The sequence below is a fragment of the Parambassis ranga genome, chromosome 2 (assembly GCF_900634625.1).
Source record: "Parambassis ranga chromosome 2, fParRan2.1, whole genome shotgun sequence".
Taxonomy (NCBI): Eukaryota; Metazoa; Chordata; class Actinopteri; family Ambassidae; genus Parambassis; species Parambassis ranga.
This window is the reverse complement of record NC_041023.1, coordinates 11,313,091-11,334,840: the sequence shown is the minus strand read 5'-3', so window position 1 is coordinate 11,334,840 and position 21,750 is coordinate 11,313,091. Positions and strand designations below refer to the sequence as shown.

Sequence of the window (21,750 nt, the reverse complement as noted above, 5' to 3'; positions counted from 1 at the left end):
TTAAAGTTGGAAACTAAAGAGTTAACTGCTGACCTTTTCAAAGATATTGTATCTAAATTCATTTTCATTTTCTGCTGGTCCAACAGCTGAATTCATTCTGAATTCTGGTAAATTTGAAAGCTCAGTTGTGACTTTTATTGAAATTGTCTTAAAAATAAAGTCATTTAAACTTAGGAGACTTTTGGAGGAAGTCTTAGTTCTGTATTTTCTGCACTCCACATGTTAGTCTGTTGAAGTTTTTTTTATCATCACATCACACATATGTGTTAATTTATTACTACAAAACAAAATCTCAACAAACATCAATGCCACCAGAAGTAAAAAGTCATCGGTATTTTAAACACATAAACATAACAATTGTGCAGTGGTTATGGAGTAAAGCCAAAAAGACCATTAGTACCGGCTAACTATAGCTAGTGATTTAAGATTTGGAACATGATAACAATAACACTGCTGAATAAAACTGCCGCAGCAGCTTGTGGCCATTTGTGTGGGAGATGTGCCAGAGTAACACAAACATGCAAATACACAACTAACTGTAAACAGCACAGACAATCTTCTTCTTTTTTGGAGTATAATGGTCCAACACTAGAGCTGTTTTTCCCCCTTTGATGTGCTACAAATTTAAAATTCCTATCTGTGAATTCTGTATATATGGAACGCCAGGCCACAGAGGGAAAGAATATGAAGAGTTACTGCAGAGAGCATCGACAGGTTTAAGATAAAAAGAAGAATCAGCGACGTCTTCTTGAGTTGTAAGTTGTTGTTGTATTACACAGACTGAATTGGGAAAACAGAACAACATTCGCTATATATTCTTATTTGAATTTATAAAATCAATTAAAGTTAATCTGACGTTACAGCAAATTCTTGTCTGGTCTATTTTTAATCACTCCACATGAGGTCTGACCTTTCATTGGCTGTGCTCTTTTCAGCACAAACAAAGGCTTCTGATGGAAGGAGAAATGTTAGGTGGCTATTCCAAATGCATGAATCGGCAGGGATTCTTCAGGTAAAAAGCCGCAGCAGCAATGAAAATGAAATGTGTGTGTGGGAGAAAGACAGAAGAAAAACCAAACAACCGTGACATTTGGGGTTTTATGCATCTGTATTTTTATCTGATTCTGAGGCAAAAAACACAACCTGTATGGCAGTGCATGGCAGCTTACAGCAACCTCAACAGGATTCTATCAGAAAACAGGGAAAATTTACACGTAAAGACACAAATACTTCTCTGTAATAAATATGGAACCACTCCAATTAATAATAGTTGTTTTTATATATATATTCTCAGTGATAAAACTGCACAAATGGTTGTGCATCTACTTTTATGATGACAATCAACATGAAAAATGACTTCAGTGAGATAAAAGCAAAGTAGCACCATGTGCCTGCTGCGTTGCCAAGTTTGTGCAAAAGAATGCCATATTGGACAAATTAAGAATCAGTGATAGATTTTTCAAAGTCATACCGTGGGCTGAAGAATAGAGTGAGATGAGGTTCCATATAGCATGACTTATAGTGAAGCGGTCATTCTTCATTTGATTTACATCGTGCAGCTGCTGAAGATATCCAAGAGGAGTTAAAAACCTTTCTCTGCAATAAATTGTGAGGCGTATTACATCATCGTGGAGTAAGGACAATATAGACTGATGATTTTTGGAGTGTTGTGATCACCAACAGTATAAGATGATAATGACGCTAATATACTAATACCCTTTAAATGCTGTTGGCATCTGAAATGTAAAAAAATGTATATCTATATTTTGATTAAAATGTGCAAAAACATAATAAGGCTACCCAAAAAATAACCAGCGTATGACTGTTTACATAGAAAGCTGATTCACTGTTATTAGTTTCTTGTTCACAGTGAGAAAATTGAAGCTCTGACAAATGCAAAATCAACATCAATCTTGCATTAGTCATTTTCCTTGCTTGCTTGATTTCCTCTGTGAGAAATAAGCCATTGCATCTAAACATGATAAAACAGCTTCACAGCAGCCTCAGTGTGAGCTGAGACCACACTCAGAGAAATCACACAACTTTTTCAGAAGAAATCTTCACAACAATCCCCGAGGAGGCACTTTTCTTTTCCATACAACCGGCATCAATTTAACAGATGATGGAAAGGAAAATATGCTTATATCATTTCTTATGCGCAGACATTCACCTCAGTGTACTAATGTAAATGTTCTGTCTCAGTTTAACCTGGGGCGCTGATGCTGAGTGATTTAAAAAAACACAAGAAACAGTAATACAAATATATCATCAAGCAGCGCAGTGAGCAAACAATGGGACCAAAACACTGTATGGAAAGTTAAGCTAGTTTATTATAAGTCTGGGCTCTTTTTCCTTTACTAGAAGAATCTCAGTATCTTCCTCCAACAAGTCAAGTTCATTATACTATTATAGGGAAGCACATGATGGACGCTTCATCACCTTATCAACATCAATATCCGATTATTATCCGATATTGTATATAAAAACTAAAAGTTCTCATGTGAGGTGTGAACAAAAACTTTACTGTACTTCCGCCTATTGTACTATAGAAAATCAAATATCTGTGTGGGTGTCTGAATGCTCACTATAATCTGAAGTAATGGGCCAAAAAAGCAGGAGTGGAGAGAGCGAACAATTCCTTTCTTTGTGAGCTCACGGTATTTTAATTATCTGTCTGGCACTGGCACTCTGAAGTGGCCCTCAAGTTAATGAACCATTTTAAGACCTTTATTGCTAAACGATGAGTAAAAAACTGAGCATTTTAGTCTTTCTTGTTAGTTTTTCTTCCTTTAAAAAAACAAGAAAAAGAAATTGAGACCTTTAGACATATATCGAGGCGTGAAGGAAAATTAAACCTTTGCCTTACAAGACATTAATAGAATTCTGTAAGCGCTTCTAACCAGATTTCTTTTCTTTCTTCTTCTCTTATTTCTTTTTTGAAATTTATCAAACAAAAAAAAGTCTTACGTTTGTCAGGCTTAATTTTGCTTGTTCATGTTTTCTTATATCCTGCGTCCACAGTGCAGGGTCTGTGCATGTTGTCTCTGTGGCCATGATATGATTTGTTAAATAAAAAAAATGTGACAGTGGCAGAAGCACAGTTCATTAGGTTAGGAGTGAGACCACCTGATTTAATCAAGAAAAAACACCTAAAAGATTTAGTTTGGGTTAAATTATATTGTGCCTACAAAAAAGTACGCATCTCGCACACATTTCTTGACTTTATAGTAAAACTGTTATTTGTGATACCAATGCAGCTGCAACACATTTTTATGTGAGGCTGAAAAGAACAGAATGCCCTAAAGGACATTAGTATTCTGCTGAGAGGCAAAACGGGAAGCTGGTTTTATTTCTGGCTCTAAGCTAATAAAGGCAAAATGTTTAGGCCATGTGAACCAACAGTGTTGCTTCATACAGTATGAAGACATAAAGCAACAAAGACAGGGAGCTTATTTTATTTGTATCATGATTAGGCACTAAGCTCAGGAAATCCCGATGAAAATAAAACTTATAAACCTAAACACCAGACACATAATACAAAGAGATTTCAAAAAGGATGAGGCTGAAAAAACAGGTAAACAGCAGTAGCTTGATGATCAGTCCCCGCTGTTTTTTTCTTTAACACATAAAAGATGATATTTACCCAGCTGAATATCATTCCTAATGAGGACAGACAGTGAAAACACAGTGCGACCGCTAAAGCAAAAAAGACATTTCACAAGTACTGTGACATTCAAAGAGGACAGGTAATTCTCCTTTCCATAACGCCTGCAGGTAGAAATGACATAAAAGCTTTGTATCGATAAGTATGAATAGTTGCTCAGTGGAGAAAAAAAAGATCTGTAGCTCCACAGGGAAAATCAAAATACTTTCTACTCACTTCATATCTTTGTGTCATACTTCCAACTAAACATAAAATCTCTGCTACTGAACAAAAAACACCAAAAACTTCAGTTCTGGCAGTGCACACTTGCAGTAAAGTAGGCTATGGACTGTGGGGAAAAAAAACAATAGATACTGGGTTCCTCATTTCACCTAAACAGCCACAGTCTGCACTGTGGGCGGTTCAGTTACTGCTTTGCTCTGTTGCTGAGTCAGGGCCCACCTTTGCTGGAGCATCTATTTTATTATCAGGTTTTCCCTGCAGGTCCACTGGGAGATTTGTGAGCAACACAATTTAAGGTAGCAGTATGCGTTCGTTTTGAGGTGGCTACTATGGTGGCACTATTTGTCATCAGCAGCGGCAGACACCTGAGGATGGATGGGAGCGCTCTCTCTCTCTCTCTCTCTCTCTCAAGAGTTAAAAAAAGACCACATTTACTTTACTATCACAGCAGACTAGCCAAGTCTCACATTCACTACATATATAAGCACTGACAAAGACATAAGCTACATAAACACTCATTATTTCCATGGAAGACTGGACCATCACTGCTGATTTTCTTATGAGGATGAGCTATTTCACTGATATTCCCAAGTGTAAGAAAAAAATGACAACCCTCACTTTGAAAGGTTTAACCAACACCCACAGCTTGGTAATTCTTTAATCGCACTTGTCATGAAGGAAGCTTCATGCTGGGAGTTGAAAAGTGATCTCTCACTTGAAGTATCTCAATCTCCCGTGATTGACTTACTCCTCTCTGAACCATTCCATGGAGATTTATGGCCAAGTGGAAGGCACTGGCTGCCAGGCAATTACTGTCAAGTGGATCCTATTGCGCCTCTTTGTCACTCTAATACTAGAAATTTGGTTCTCATTAGATGAATGTCAAATGGAATTAGGGCTTTCATTTATTTTGTGACATTGCCCAGCCTCTCTAAGCATATCACTGGTAATGTCTCTTCCCACCTGCTTTGGGACAAGAAAAATGAAATATTTGGCCAAAGACAAACATAAATGACATAAAAGGAAGCATATTTGGCTGGTGTTGAGAAAAATGAAAAATGTAGAACGCAAATCAAAAGATTAAAATTAAAGTTCACTTTGCTAAACATGGTGTCTGTCACAGTGGGAGATGTGATGAGTCATTGGCAGAAGCTGCAGACAGAAGGCTAAGTTACAGTATCCAGGGGGATAAACTGTCTCCTCATCACAACTGAGAAGCATGACCTGCAGCTGGGTCTATCAATGATGTGTGCACGCTTGCTCCACTGAAATCCTCAAAGAAAGTCAATTCTGGTGATTTTCTGACAACTACAGTGTAAACGATCACACCCTGGTGCTTAATTAAGGTCTATAATAATTCCTGTCAAATGGCAATCCTCGCTGGATTGTTACACCTTTCACAGAGCGGGGCAGCGGGATGCAAGAAAGCAACTAGTATGGACAGTGATGTGCCCCTGTGAGAGGCACAGAACTAATGACTGGGTTCAGTGTGCTGCCAGTGAATGCCTCTCAAAAGAAGCGATCCGCCAAGACAACATAACTAACCACAACACATGGTTAAGGATTATCACCCTGATACAGGCAGACAGACGCAAACAAAGAAAATGCATGAAAAAAAAAATCTGCAAATGTGTTCATTTGTCTGGTGAAACTCTTGTGTGTATTCTTGATTATCATAGTGCAGACACCCTCTATGCCAGGCTACTTGTGCCAACACAGAAATTAGTGGACTTCTCTCTGCTGGTTTGATGCCAACTCTGAAAAAGCCTGAGCCTCACTCTATGCAAAAAGTTGAGCAAGAGCATGAACACAAACAGATAAACACATCTAAACGACTCATCACATAATTGTGGGTTAACCTCAGGGCTGAAATCTTACAGCAAAAGGACACCAGACGTAATTCTGTGCTGTGTGATCTTATCTTTCTGCCTGGAACGATGGTGAACAGTGAACAGAAGAATACACACACAAACACGCTATTGTGTATTCAGTTGGAAGCACCAACAAACTGCAGTTGTTTGCGCTGAGAGTTGAGAGGCATGTAATCACTGTCACCTAGATGCTGGAGAGGAGGAGGCAGAAGGACTGATAAGTTGGAAGGAGGAAAAAAATGAAAGGAACGAAATAGAAAGAGATGCCAAAACAAGCGAAAAAAAAACTGATCAAAAGATTAAATACTGGTGAGTGAGAGAAATAAAAGGCTAATGACCCAGAGGTAACTTTTCTATCATTTTATCGCAATTGTTAGCCGCTGTCAGCTGTCTTCCCAATGCAGCCTGCAGCAACGGCTCTCAGCAGCTGTCACAGCTGAACTTTCTGGCAGCATAAATATGGCCACAGATGGGGTTCGTGGCATTATTCTGATATGGAGCAGTCATTTAACCTGCCCCAAGCAACACACCGGAGGATGAGAACTTTTAAACGCAATGATTTAAAAGCAAATTATGATCTCGAAAATATAATGTGAATAAACATTATGGAGTTTTGCATAGTACGGCAGCATTGTCAAAAAGTTTCTCCCTAAGCTCACAACACTCTAAATGAAATATTCAAAAGCTCCACAGTGAGTGAAATGAAAACTGTCAAGCCCAGACAACTGTCAGGGTTTCAGAAATGTAATCAAGAATGCGTGAGGCAGAGGAGTGGAACATAAACTAGAGGTTGATCTTTTACTTTTTCCCTTCGGAGCTCCCACTTTAAACTGAAACCACTCTGTACCTGAGAGCAGATGAGATGGAATCTCACTGCCATTCATATGGGAGTACGAGTCATTAACAGCACATTGGTTTTGGAATCAAACAGTTGCAACAGCAAACCAAGGGAACAAAACCACAAGGATTTGCCAGCTCAATTGACATGCAGTGTGCAATTAACTTTATAATCTGTTTACAAATGAGGTCCACCCTGTCGCAATCTCTGGAGTGTGTATTTGTATGCAGGTGGAAGCATTTTCAAGCTCTACATGACGTTACCTACATCCAAAAGAACAAAAACAAAAAACAAGGATTTATTATAGATTTCCTCCCACTCTACCCCCATTTACAGAATAAATTGTTGTAAGAGTAATATTCTCTGGACGGTGTGTCTGCAAGATTTATGTGTGCAGTTCATGATGTGAAACACAGAAGAGCAGAAGGAGAGCAAGACAAAGATGAAAAACGGAACAAAAAAATAGGGAGTGCTATGTTAGTTTGGAAAATAGGGCATTTATCCAACATGTAATGATTTATTAACATGAGCTAAAATAGTTTTGCATATGAGAATGGACAGACTAAAAGCATTTGCCGATACATTAGACAGGGAGGATGGGTACAGTCACAAAGCCAGGCTGAGTCCCTTTTCTAAGGTGGTTAGAAATAGCTCTTAATAAGGCAGAAAGAGATATGATTATGCTCATCTTAAATGTGTGCATGTGCAGGCACATGATTAAGGTTTAGCACCATTTTGTCTGCTGGGAGAGTTTGTGCTCTCTCACAGGAAGCTAAGCAAGTCTCAGTGCAGCACACCTTTCTTTTCTTTTTCTCTCTATGACTCTTTAGCTGAGTACATCTGATCAGCTGAACAATTTGTATAGTCTCAAAAGAAGGCTGCTAACAGCGTCAGCCTTGGCCTGTCTGAAAATAGCTTAAAATTTGCCCAGAAAATGACTTAGGTATATATAGCTGCTATAGTGCCCCCTGAGGGTAGAAAACATGCTGCTGCATATAACACAGTTAAAGTTCTGATAATTCATTATTCTTTTCTGGGATTTCTTTATTTTCCTGTGAAAACAACATGAGTTACTTTTCAACTGCTTACCTATAAATCTTATAGCCAAGTACCCAGCACTGATATCATAGCAAAATGCCATCATGCTTGCACCGTCAAATAAATTCATTGTTTTAAAAAGATGCTTTGGATGCTGATGTGCACCCTGCTGTGATGATAATATCTGCATGCTAAGGTAAAACGATTCACTCCTTGCATTCCTTTATATTCTGATGTGATATACATTAAAGATGAGACTGGTGTTGATGGCAGCCTGAACAAGTCGTTGTTACTAGCCATAAAAAGTCAGGTGACTATGGCTAGTGCCAGCATGCGTACTGTAAAGCTAGGAGGAGTGAACTAATCTGATCCTCACTTTCCAGCAGCTGCCATGGATGTGTTCAGGACTTGGGGAGCGGAGAGTATGATAGATGGATTAAAGAAGAAAGGAAGATGGATGACAAGAAAAAGGACAAGAAGAAGAAGAATTAAAAATGGAAAAAGAGCGTAGGAGCTCCAATAACATTAGCACAATGCAGAGCTTGCAGTTTGTGCTTGTTGGAAAGTTTCATTAGTTTTGTCTTGACTGTTGAGTTGAAATATCAATAGTATTTTACAGCAATATCTCATAGTCTAAAGCAGTGATTCAAAAAACTTCATATCTTTTCCTTGTGCTAAAAAAACAATACAGTAGATAAGTAGTGAAAGTTAGGCAGTTGCAGGACAATATCTAGGTCTGTGTTATTATCGAAATGGATATTTGAAAGACAGAAACAGAAAGCTCCATTGGATCTCAGAAAATGAAAAAATAACATAACATTTCTGAAGATTTCACAGCTGGACAAAATACATTTTATTGTCACTGCTAATAGAAAATTGTAAAACACAATTTGTGAAATATGATGATATTTATTCTACTATGTATAAGAAATATTGGCCTCTTTTTTCCTAATACAGCTGCTTTGGGATTCCTATTTATTTGTAATAAAAGGTGGGTTAATGTCTGATTCACAGAGGAGCAAAAGTGCACACTGAATATGCAACTGACATATGTAAATATCTAGAACTTTTTAATGAATATATACTCTGGCAGATTTTTGGTATTCATGTTTGGATTTAAGGCAGAAAGACTGAAATATGAATTCAGTCAGCAACTTCTACTATAATTAGACTCAAGGGATAGAATTCATTGTTTTGTCTTGCTAAAAACAACAAAAAAAAGCCAAATTATCCACAGCAGCCATATTCCCCTGTAGGGGAGGAACACTTCAATGCCATTCTAGATTACAGTTAGATTAAAGCCTGTGTGTGGTTTCTTTAAAAACAGTCCAAGAAGGCTGACAGACATGGATACAAATTAAAGGCAGTTACTTGTATCATCATGTAACAGGGGACACAGACGGCAAGATACACTATCAGACAATATCAGTGAGAGTAAGAGTGCAGACTGCACCGCACTAATTGTTACAGTGTAGTATTAGAGAAGAGGGTAGCGATGGAGAGCCCTAATGGAATAACACACATCCACCCTGGCTTGCCCACTTAAACACAGGGAGGTGTTTGCAGGTGACCAGTGGCCAGATAATGACGACTCATAATGCATTTTGAGGTGACACGCTGTGTGCTCTCTCAGCAGTAAGACCGCACATACAATATGGCCAGGATAGATAGATGGGATGGACAATCACTAAAAAGGGAGGCATAAAGAGGTGTACAAGGACACGGGTGAGAACGAGAGAGTGGAGGAGAGAGAGAGAGAGAGAGAGAGAGACATAGCGAGTGCATGTTTGTGTCAGAAAATGAGACAGGCGATGAAGAGGAGAAAGAGGGAGAACAGTGAGAAGAGGAGGAGAGTAGAAAACGAGAGTTGCAGTCTTACCATGTCAATGAGGCTCTCCTGGATCCGGTTCAATGTGGTTCTCAGTCTGCTGCTGATAAGGCCCAGACCTGATGACTCATACTGTAGAATACACACACACAAACACACTCAGTAAATGTGTGCACAAACACCTTACACTATAAGAACACACACTTCTGCAGAGTGTGAAAGCACGCACACACATCTGCTCTCAACTCACGTAGTCAGAGACAAGAAATCTTTACTCTCAGCTTCTAGCCAACTCTAATCCTGAAAAGTGAGGAGTAACTGGGAAGAACACACAGCAAAATCAGACAATCACACTGACTACAGTGGATGACATGCAAGAGTCCAGAGAAAAGAGTAGTGTGGAGAGGGTGAAAGCGCAGCAAGCTCAACATCTAAATGCCTCTAAAATTACTAGTAGATGTGCATGATGTCACTTGAGAAAGCAAATCACGCACATCATAAGAGCTTTGAAACAACCACATCACACAAATCGACTAGTGTTTTGGACTGACAAGGTAGCACAATCCTGTATATCAGTCACAAAACTTCCAAGGCTGCACTCTTACCAAACAAGCAGGGCCCACAACCCGGACTGTGCCCACCTCTCTGCCACCATGAGTGGGCAAAGATGGGCTTGGGACAGGCTACAGATGATGAACGGACAGCAGAAAGAAAATGAGAAGCAAAACCTCAAATTTAAAAAGTACTGTGCACTGTGGAGGAAGCAATACTGAACTAGAAACACGAAGAAAGAAACTAGCAAAGCAACATATAGAATTGAAAGAAAAAAGCAATGGATAGAATTACACTTTTACACATTTGCTGAACCTCACAACCAGGCCCTATAACCTATTGGTGTTAAGACCAATAATGATCCTCAGAGCAGGGTAAGGTGATCTGGGCACCAGTCAGGGATGGTCTCTGTGTCTGTCTTAGCAGTCTGCCACATGTCCTGCTCGATCAAACCTTCACCTTCAACTCCCAATTAATGCAAAATTCTCAAAGTAGTCACACCCTACACTATGCATAATTTATACCTTAATATTTCAATTTTAATTCATATCTCGCTCTGTCTTGTTTTTCTCACTAAATCCTTCTTCCATCTTTTACTAGAAGTAATATCCAAGTTATTCTCTCTTGGTAGCAGTTTTCCATATTTTTGAAACTTTAATCACTTTTCCAAAAGTCTGTTTGTAAATCTGTCTCTTTTAGCCCCTGCAGATGAAACCCTAGTTATTAATGGCAGTGGGAGGGTCTGTGAGCATAGCACATAATGCATTTTTAGCATATGTGTGACAGTGTCAATAGCACTGTGGCTTGGCTTAACTGGGCCAATATACACAGATAATGGGCATATTTACCCATGTGAATATTAATGCCACCCATTACTCTTCAAGTGGTGAAGTTGAGCAGCTCTATTTTGATTCCAGTGGAGTAAAGAGAGCAGAGCCCAGGTCAAAACATCAGCATATGTGAAAAAAAAAACTCCGGAAACGTTTTAAAGATTCATGGAGACATTAGCATTTACCTGTCTGTAGCTTTCTGAGTGGGACTATTAATGAAATGTGGCGTCGACGGTTTTGAGAACTAAAGGTATACAGTTGATTAAGTTGAGTTATGAATGGATGTAGACTAAAAGACAGACGATAGCATGGAAGTAAAAGCAGAAAAAGCAATGCTATGCCAAAAAGAACAATGAATAAATTATTAAATAATGAATAAAACCATCAATACAGATAAAACAAATGTTCATACTGTACAGGGACACAACGTGGACAGAGTGAGTCACATGAGAAAAGCAACAAATGGACAAGTTATCAACTGTCAACCAGTGTCACCTTTCCTTATCCTCGTTGACATGTGCACACAGATACACAAACATGCCAATAATCTGAATAGGAGAAGCCCCAATGGAGCATTTATCCTCTTTTATCTCTAACCTCAATGGGACAGAAGTCATTTTGTTGCCATCATTACCATTTCCCTGAGGCTGATACTGATAGAAATGCTGTGTTTTTTTTTCTTTTCTTTTACGAGTCACAGTATAAATGACATAATAGCCTTTAGACAGAGGTGGGGCTGGGCTAGCAAGCTGCAATCTATTGTTCAGCTGCAATTCTATGTGTGGGACAGAAAGCAATAAGAAAATATGGAAAGCATATCCCCCCTGTCTCAATCTACATCATCCAATAAGAAAATAATACATGCAGATATTTTGATATGTTTGCCTCTGCTGCTCCAGGGGCTTTATAATGCTTATGACAAACATATTTTTAAATAAATTACATTATTTGGGCCTTCATGAGAAAACACAGAGGTAGAGAATTGAATGCAGCATCACATTTGCAATGTTTTACTATTTGCTAGTTTGCCATCATTCATCCTGCAAAGCTGTTTGACAATACCTGGGCATGGAATCAAACTGTTGGTGGTGAAAGTTTTATCCAGCCAGCAAAAGTTGTAATTTCTCCACACTACAGCTGATATTTTTAAATAAATAAATTATAAAAAAAGATTGAGTTTATCTTTAGTACAGCAGATGTGTGGTTTACTATACCATGTCATTGCGTCCGAAGAAGGTGTACACAGCATACAGGTAGTAGTCGAACAGCTGCGATACACAGTGGATGACATCAAAGGCAATTGGCTTCAGAATGTTCATCATCTGCATGTACTTTCCTGCAAAAAGAGGCATAACTCTTACCATATGATTGGGCGTACTTGAAGATTTGAGTGTAAAAACAAAAACAGCACAGGCCATCTATGCTGCTTGAGCCCTTTTAAAGCCAGCATCAGCTTACTAGGAATGAAATGGTTGTGCTCTTAAGTATATCTTGGAACAGATTAAAAGAGTTAAACCTCCATAAGTTAATCAAAGTGGAAGCAGATCCTTTAGGGGAGAACTTAAGCAGGCACATGTTGCATTTGCATACAAATTGCAAGAAATTAATTTAGCAGAAAGGTAATAAAAGCAATAACTACAGAGGTACAGGGGTGTAACAAGGTTACAATTGACTCAGAACTGATGAATGGAAGGGGGAAAAAAAGAAATAAACTCAATCTAGCTGCCTTTGCCACTGAGACAGCACTATTTCTTTCATACTCTCATTTTTCACACTGGCTCTCCTAAATACTACACCAAGAACATGGGGAGCAATCTAACTCCATCAAAGTGCTGCAGAGACTGAATTAGAAGTGAATGCATGGAATCAAACTTTGGCTTTTTCTTGTTTTAGGGTTTTCCCATGTGGCTACATAAATCAATATTACCTATCATGTGAAAAAATATTTTATTTGTGCTCTGTATGTGCAGGTTTTGAAGTATGAAATGAAGAAACCCTTTCAATGTAAACCAGAAATAGTATCAGTAGCTACCAAAGTGTGGCAGCCTGTATTCATAACGTATAAGTTTTAGCCACAGGAAAGATAACTTGCCATTCTGAGTCTGATGTGCACGTGGAAATCACATTATGAGGGTAACACTCAGAACCAATGAAGCAACTCAGTGTCTTCAGAGCCATGTAACAAAGATATGTAAGCACCTCTTTGGAAACAGAAGGTCAGAGCTCAGGGCAAAAGCTAACTATTATTAATGGAGCTCAGTCACAGACTGTGAGTATGCCAATCGCAATGATCTGCCAGCTTAATTGATGAATAAAAGGAAATATCAGTAGGCTAGAGAGGACAAGCACTGTCTGTGTTTGTCTAAAGGACACGTAAGGTGTAGAAACACAGAGAGAGAGTGTGTGTGTGTTTGTGTGTGCACGCACAGGACCTACCAACAAGCCGAATGACATTGAGGGTGGTGTTGGTCAGAATCGGTGCATTGGTCTTATTAAGGTTGTAGTCTGACCTCTTCTTGCTTCTTATGGTCTCTCTGGACACACTGATGCATGCATGAGACAGGGAGACAAAGTAAGCCAGAACCATGAGACTCTGTAATAGGCGTTAACATCACTAATCCCCTCACAGTGATAGGCTTGGTTCAAAACCTTTAGTGTGGGTCAGAGTATTGTAATTGATCAATCACAACCCATTACACAATACAGGAGATGCAGCAGGACATCAGCCATGATGTCCCTGAACCGGTGCTCCCGGAGCAGCAGACCTCTGACACGGAACTCTTTGAGCCATATTAGTAGGCAATCATTACATGGCGAGCAATCAGTGCTGGGGCTGTCTAATTTCTGGGTGTGACCATGTGAACCATTCAATAATTAACAATTAGAAATTGCTGCTTGTAAGAATGTGATATGTGCATTTTTACGCATAATGTAAGGTTAATACACAGGAGACAGGAAATAAGGGCGAGTGTGCGAGTGTGACAGTACTAAAGTTCAGAAGTAATGATACGCTGAGCACAAGCATCGCAATACCATTAACAAATCATTACACATTATATGACAGGAAATGATCATTGTTACAATGTCTCTGTAATGACGAGCTACTAAGTAAGTAATAGGCGTAGCTTATTCCAGTACAAATCCAGATACAGCTAGATTTGCATAAATACAAATGCACATGCTTAATTCACCTCCTGCAGACACAGACCAGCAGATTTACCAACACTTTGAACAGTTAAAAAAAATTATATAAAATGCATGTCATGCTACAGCAAATCCAGTATCAAAACTCATGCAGTTATTATTAAAGTTAAATTAATGCAGGAAGATGAGTAGCAGCAACTGTAAGATACAGAGATTGGTGCTTCCTTAGGTGTTTTAGATAAAAGAAAAATGTGCAAATACAATTTTACTAAATTCAAATTTATCCTTGAACTGAACCGAACCTTTTACATAAATGTGCACGTGATTTTTTTTTTTCATCATTATTAAAAAGCAATTAATCTCTCAGTAGAGACTGAAAAATGTTGCTGGAGGTGGTAAAGAAAAACTGTTCATGGGTAGACAAAAAGCTTTGTATAAGTGCACTGACTGCCTAGCAGGGTTAGGCGGAGGTGAGATAAATATTGTTGCTAAAGGCATGCAAAGTGGCGTAATGCATGACTTCACATCCTTTTGGAACATTCCTAAAATAGAGATTGAAGGACTGATAATTTTAATTGGTGCCTGTGATTATCACAAGTTGCCTCTTTTACGTGTACAAGTTTATTTTCTTTTATTTTTTCTTCTTTTATTTTTATTTGTAACTGCTGGCCAAAGTAATGATGGACACATGAACAGACAAAACTTGGCATGGGCTATGTGCGCCTTCAGAGTGATGTACCACAACTTGACTGGTAACTGACCTCTTCAGAGGGACGTCACCCGTCTGCTCATCAACAAAGTCTTGCTTGAGCTCCTCTGGGACGTCGCTGTCGCTGTCGTAATCCTGATACACACTCTTCTCCAATTCATCTGACTCGTACTAGAGAAATTGAGAAAAAGTAAAAAGTGTCAAAGTGCTGGTGCAAAAAAGAAATGCTACAAAGAATAAGTGAGCAAACCTGATGAGTCAAACACATTTGTGATATTCTGTGACATATTTAAAAGAAGACAAGTTTGGAAAATGATCACAACTGATATAACAGTCAGTACACTTCCTCTTAAGCCTCTTAATTAAATTATTTAATAGTTAACTGGAAACAAACACTGTCTTTCTTTAGGCCTCGATATGTGAGTAACCATCACATGACAGGCTTGAGGTATAAAAGCTGACAATTCGTTCATCTTTCTGTGGAGGGCTCAGACAAATCCTTGCTGAAATCAGACAATATTTTCTTTGTCCTTAAACTGTGTCCTCAAGGAATGAAAGCTTACGAGCAAGCCAACTGAGGGCTTCTTTAAACCGACATGTTAGATAGCAATATTGCTTTTGCTGTTGAACCTGAAAATAGATCAATGTGTAATTTCTGAAAAAGTAATACAGCTCTCTTCAACAAATGAACCTAAAAGGAACACCTAACTGATTTTGGACTTTGGTATTTGTCATAAAAGTAGGATATACTTCATACACATCTAGGAACTAGGCAAGCATCTAGGCAATATTCTCTAGATTAATGATTTAAGCTCAATATGAACCCTACAAAAACCATGGTATAGATATCATTTTTTCTTTTTGAAGATGCAGTCATTCAACGCATCCTGACAGAGCAGCAGTGAATCTTTTTCCTTCTCTGTCAATTATGCATGACACCAAAGTGGTAGGTCGTGTATTTTCAGTGGACAACAAAGAGTACCGGCAAACCTGAACAGCAGGATACCTAGCAGCAGGACTCTTTTTAAGGTGAAGTACCCTCAATTTATAGTTAACAGTAGTAACAGCACTAAAGCAATATATTAGGAGTATTGCTATAGTGATGAAAATGAGTGGATTATGATAACGGGAAAATGCTATTACTTTCCTCAGGTTTCTCATTGGCACTGTGGTGCAACTATGCAGTGATTCATATTTAACAAGACATTACATGTGACAATGTGTCAGAGCGCTGTAATAATTGTGGTAGGTTGTGAACTGCTGGCCTTCAGTATGAGTGTGCCTAGGTGATGACAGCTTTAGTGCTGCTGTGAAACACTTAATGTCCAAAAAGTGTTCAAAATCTTAATGATTGTTTGGTCATTTAGCTCAACGGGTACCGGTAGGCTTGTTATGTAAGAGGTAACCTGTACTGTATGTACTTACTTTCAGTGGGAGTATACAACAGATACAACACCTACCCCGTTAGATGCTAAGACATCTTCTGTCTCTTCCTCCTTGTGTTCAATGTGCATCTCAAAGGGGTTTCCCTCCTGAAGGAACTGCTGAAACAGAGACAGCTCCTCCTGAGACGGACTAGTTGAGGACACAGCCTGTCTGCTCGGGGAAACGGATGGAGAGCGGCACTGGCCCATGAACTTAAACTCCTGGATCAGAGGAGATGGATAAATAAGAACATATACTGCAGAAATACAAACTCAATCACACAGTTTGACAGTATGTATCATTAGGAAAGAAAAGTATAAGAATCCAGTGTCAAGTTTAGTGCATTCTCCAGGAATTTGCTTCACAAGGCAATTTGCTTGTTCTTGCATCATTATTTGAAGGCCGCCTTATGTCGTGTTTACAACTTTAGCTTGAAAACAGCTGCAAGTTCTGTGATGTGAGGAAATGTTTCTATTTTCTGTTAAAGACATAGCCAGCAACCAAAATAGAGATGTGATGTGAGTGAGTATGTTTGTTGCATCACATGAGTGTTTGCTGCAAAAATTTTGACAAAGAAGCTTAAATCCTTTTGTAATGTAGACACAGTATCCAATGCCTGTACACTAATGTAATAATGAGGACACAGAAAATTCCAATGGGAGTCATATACATTTTGATTAAAGGCATGTTTGCTTGTTGCAATGTGTGCCCAAGCAAAGCAGGGATGAAGGCAAAAAGTAAATGAAAAAGAGAACTCCATTTATCTTTCTGACATCTCTTTTCGTTCATCACTTCACTGATTCTTCATAAAGTAAGCAAAATAATATTTTCTTCCAGCATGTATGAAATAAAAACATTTTGGCTGCAGCTGGACTCTCTATGTAAAGCTTGGATATTCAAGGTTTCATTTTTTAACTGTTGCTCATGAGCGTGGGAATTAAAATCCTCTAATAAACATCCCACAAGGGGGGCCAGCTGTTTGATCTTCATCTGTGTTATATAAGGTGCAGTGAACACACTGTAACACAAATCCCATGCATGTGTATGTTTATGAGAATTGTGGTGTGTGATGAGTGACTCAAGTATTAACGAACACTTCTCTGCTTCACATGTTTAGCCCCCGAAGTGATGGGTTTCTTACTTACATGGAGCTGTGCAATGTTAAAGTTAGACTTGACTGGACACAGTTCCCATGTCTCGTTTTCCAGAAACATCCTCAACTCTTCCAGGCGTGCTCTAAAGGAGTTGTCAATAGAGGAGAAAGAAGAAAGCACAGATTATAAGCATCTGGCCATTAATTACTTACAGCTCCTGTGTTCTGAGAGCCACAATTGCACACAAATACAGCTTGCAAAGGTCATGCGTGCGTGCGTGCGTGCGTGCGTGCGTGCGTGCGTGTGTGTGTTACATGTTTTGCTGCAACCGGGATCACAGTTATGCACAGCCACCCTGGTTCTTGCATGCTAGGTGAATATGACATGTTTTTGTGTGAAATGTCAGAGCAGTGTTGGATTCAAGCACTGCACCACCCCTTTCTTTCTTGTCTTAAAGGTGTTTGAAGTACACAAGGTGAAAGAACACAGATAGAACTTATAGTGGATTTCTCACTAAAAAACATTTTCAATTTCATTGAGTTGATATGCAAAGGTTTGCGCCGCTTCCCAACAGGCTGACTTTTCAAACACTTCAAATTGAAGGCCAAAACATAGTCTTTAAGATTGAAAACATTTTCAAATGGTGTCAAAGCTCTTACTGTATTTATAATGTTTGTCTTTTGGATCCACAGCTGCTGACGGACAAAGTTCACTGATGGGTAATTTCTTGGCGAATGACAGTTAACTGGAAAATGGACCAGACTTAATGCAGACTGGAAGCCTCCAAGCCAGCATTTCAGATGTGTTGTGTATGTGAGAGCCTCACCAGTGGCCATTTTTCTTCTCTCTCTTCTATGGGCCTGTCACCTCTGACTTTCTTTTTCAGCTACTATTTTGATTTCTCACCTCTATCTCAGCACCTTTAACCCAAAGTTGTATCCCATCATGTCCCTTCTTTTCCATTTAGTGTCACAGGGATGAAGCTTATTAGAACTCTGTTCTCTGTTTAAGTGTCTTATCAATGATTCCTGACAGGTAACACTGATCAGTGCAAATCATCTCTGATGATGTGGCGCTGTCTGTGTGTAAGAATGCATATTTATGAGATTGGCAGGGGGTTATGTAATCAAGATGTAAATGTGCTTCCAGCTCAGTGAGTGTTGCCGTGTAATTGCACATGTACTCCGAAGATGGTTACACCGGAAACAAAGTACGTCAAAGCAGCCTGTAGCTCGGCCTGTGTCTTTCAAGCTACAATTACCTGCTGCCTAAGAATCGATTTTATCTCCCATTTATCACAGACAGTATATCTTCCATAAATTGCAAAAGCAGTTGTGGTTATTGATCCAAGTATAGATCAAACATAAGACACATTACCTGTGATAGTTTTTAAAGTAGTTAACACTTTGGCGCTTGATGGACTCCTGCAGGACCTCTGACTTACTGCCGCAGAACTCCTCACCCACCTGCATCAGCCTGAGGGAGAAAGTGGAATAATGACCAAGACATAAAATAGTGGGAAAAGACAAAGCAAGAGGAAGAGATAAGAGAACATTAGGATTAGTTGGAACAAAGAGGAGCAAGTAAACAAATAAAATCCAATTGGTTTATACAATAAAGATAAATCTCTTAGTTGAAGTCTCTGCACTTAGAAAAACCAGTGGTATTTATTTCAGTGCATGTTGCCATAAAAGCTGCAATAATCAGACCAATCTTATCAGTGACAACAGGAACAAAATGACTCACTATCAGTAATCTGATATATATAAATATGTAAGAACAAAAAGTGGCTGCAAAGTGAACCACTCCTAGATTTGATAATAAAGTATTTACTTTACTGTGTTTGATAATAAATGTAGTTATACATGCATATGTATGATGTAATCCTTGAAGTTAAATATATAAGTAATAATTTATTTCTTTTAATAAAATAGGTACAATGAGTTTTGAAACTGTCCTTGGCTTCCAACACAGGCACTATGCAAACATAACTTACCAGCCATAAACAGTGTACTGTTAGCAGTGTTGTTAGTGAGGAGGGACTGCACAATTCTGTAGTTAAAGTAGGAAGTAAATATTGAGTATTTTACCATTCATTGTTTAGTGGAAATTGCCTATGTATGATACAGTATCCTGTATGTACAATCCAATCCCAAGGCTAGCTGGAAAGAGTGTGGCTATTGAAGATAATAGGATATAATGTTATGCATACAACATGCAGAGTTTTGGTGAGATATGAGGTGTCACATCCATGAAAAGGAGACAGCAAACTGGCTTGTAATTAAGGAATTAAAATTCACTCGTCACTCGTGCTGATTAAAGTGGCTCAGTGGGTGAGCATGCCACTCCACCACAAACTAAATGCACAGCAGGGTAAAGCAGATTCTGGAAATTATCTTGAAATTCAGTTAAAATTGCTTTAATTTTAGGGTAGAAAAAAATAATTGGTATTTCCATCGATCCCATAAATCCAGGAATGGATGGGCTCACACATTTTCAAGCTTTCAAGCTTTCTACAGCCAATAAGGCAAACAGAAAAAAATGAATTATAAGTGTAAATATATAACACGCAGAAGAGATTTGTGAAATGATCCGTTTAAAAACACACACTGAAATTTAGGGCATTAAAAATTTATGGTAATATCCTTGACTCATTTAACCAACAAAACTGTGCCAGCCCAACCACACAAAGAAAAGTGCTGGAACTTCATCTTTGATGTCTGTTAATGCAAATTAACTAGACTATCACATTATTATAATCAGAATGATTACAATAAAGTTGTTGTTTGAAAAGCTTTAGAAACATAAAGTGTGTTATAGCTTCAGTTCTTTTGTACACTGAACCCTGAGTGATACCTGCTGATGACATCCAACACCACAATGAAATCATCGTATTTGAAGTTAGACATGTCGGTCCCCAGGATGTAAGCCTTCACTTTCAATTGAACATCCTGATGGGAGAAATGACAGGAAGGGAACCAGGTTATGCATGAGGGGAGAGGCTGTAATTTACCAACTCAGACCCCTCTACACACCTGCCAGATACGTGTCAGTCCATGCTCCAGCTTCTTCTTCACGTAGCTGCGATCCACCACAAGCTCACCAGACTGTGCAGCAGCAGCTTCATCTACAGGTGATCAAAAAAGAGATTGAAAGACAGTAATTTATCCATTTAATGTACGTTGAGCAATTCTTTGGTACATTCTGTAATAACTCCCTGTCAGTACATATCTTCTTTAAGAGAGAGATGAAGCATAAAGTCCTAAGAACAGTACTCATAGACACTTGAACAGGGTGTGTGAGTCCTGTTCATTGTGAGGGTTCCAGGACATCAGCTATCCTCACATTTGGTGTTCTTCTTCTTCTTCTTCTTCTCCTCTGGGATCAGACAGACTCCCAAAAAGTGTGGACACAGCGGGGGCAACGATGTCAAAGGAACAGCAGTGCTTCCCTTTGGCTGAAAATTGCTTCAGTAAATCTCAAGCTGTTTGCCCTGTGGGCCCTGAGGATTTTTGGGAAAGACGGCACCAATCCTAAGTCAACAGGCAGGTGGCTGCCAATCCCATGTTAAATTCCTCTACTAGAATGCATTGAAAGACAGAAATGACATTGGTCTTACCTTTCCCCTTTTGATTGTTTAGATTATTGTTGATCTTTATAGTTTTTTCCACAATCTTTACCTACCTTTTGTAAAAATAATTCTGTATTTTTCAGGTAAAAGTAGGGTGACATAAATTTTTTGGCATAAATTATGGATAGTGTTTTTCTTATGTTTTTCTGAGTCCATGAAATGGCTGAAAGAACCCTAAAATATACCAACACATGGATGACGCATTTGTCTCCTGCAAAAGGACAAATATCTATTTTTAACGGTTTTAAAAAGAAGGAAACTGAATATGAAGGAATATGCAAAGCACTCTCTAAAGATACCAACCAATACCTTCAAAAATCTGAGCTTCATTTTAGAGCAGACAATCCGTTGCAGCGGTTGTTTTCTTAATGACACAACGGAGCAAAAAGCACACCCATTAAAAAAAGTACAGACATAAATCTTGTTACACCCACAGGCCGTGTAAATCTAATTATATAAATATAATGACGTGAAAGGAGGAAAGGGAGAGCAGAGACAGTTGAATCAAGATGTTGTGATTGGAGAGTTAGGTCATTGTTGAGTGAAAAAAAGGGCAAAAAAGCTTTCAAAAGTCTTCTCAAGTCAACTAAAACTTAAGATACAAGAAACATGGCACACATTGCAAATACACAAAGGATAAATCCAAGCTACGGGCCTAAGAAAGTAGCCCCCCAATAATGTATTTTACTGAGACCTTTTATAAAAGAACACCTGTTGCATTTGAGATTAAATAAATCCAGGTTAACATAGATCAGATCAATATCTTGGTCATGGTCTGATGTGTCTTATTTCTATAAGGAGGAAAATCCTGTACGCTTGCCAAGAACAGATAATGGTCGCTTTTGTGCACCAGACCAGAAAGATCATTTGGTAGACAAGGAAATACCACTTTGATCACATTCAA

At 38.7% G+C, this 21,750-nt stretch overlaps 1 protein-coding gene across 2 annotated transcripts in view; it reads right to left on the bottom strand.

The window, feature by feature from the left end:
• The window catches only part of vps50 (VPS50 subunit of EARP/GARPII complex), a 76,701-nt gene that overhangs the window by 13,428 nt on the left and 41,523 nt on the right, over window positions 1-21,750 (bottom strand). The window contains exons 14-23 of one of the 2 annotated variants that reach the window (XM_028397315.1): window positions 20,251-20,342; window positions 20,072-20,166; window positions 18,593-18,691; window positions 17,267-17,357; window positions 16,157-16,342; window positions 14,749-14,867; window positions 13,280-13,386; window positions 12,058-12,179; window positions 10,067-10,144; window positions 9,513-9,593 (exon numbers count right to left, since the gene is read on the bottom strand). In XM_028397315.1, coding sequence (XP_028253116.1) covers window positions 9,513-9,593; window positions 10,067-10,144; window positions 12,058-12,179; window positions 13,280-13,386; window positions 14,749-14,867; window positions 16,157-16,342; window positions 17,267-17,357; window positions 18,593-18,691; window positions 20,072-20,166; window positions 20,251-20,342 — 1,070 coding nt within the window. The remainder of the gene's footprint in view (window positions 1-9,512; window positions 9,594-10,066; window positions 10,145-12,057; window positions 12,180-13,279; window positions 13,387-14,748; window positions 14,868-16,156; window positions 16,343-17,266; window positions 17,358-18,592; window positions 18,692-20,071; window positions 20,167-20,250; window positions 20,343-21,750) is intronic. The other variant, XM_028397323.1, reaches the window with a different exon arrangement.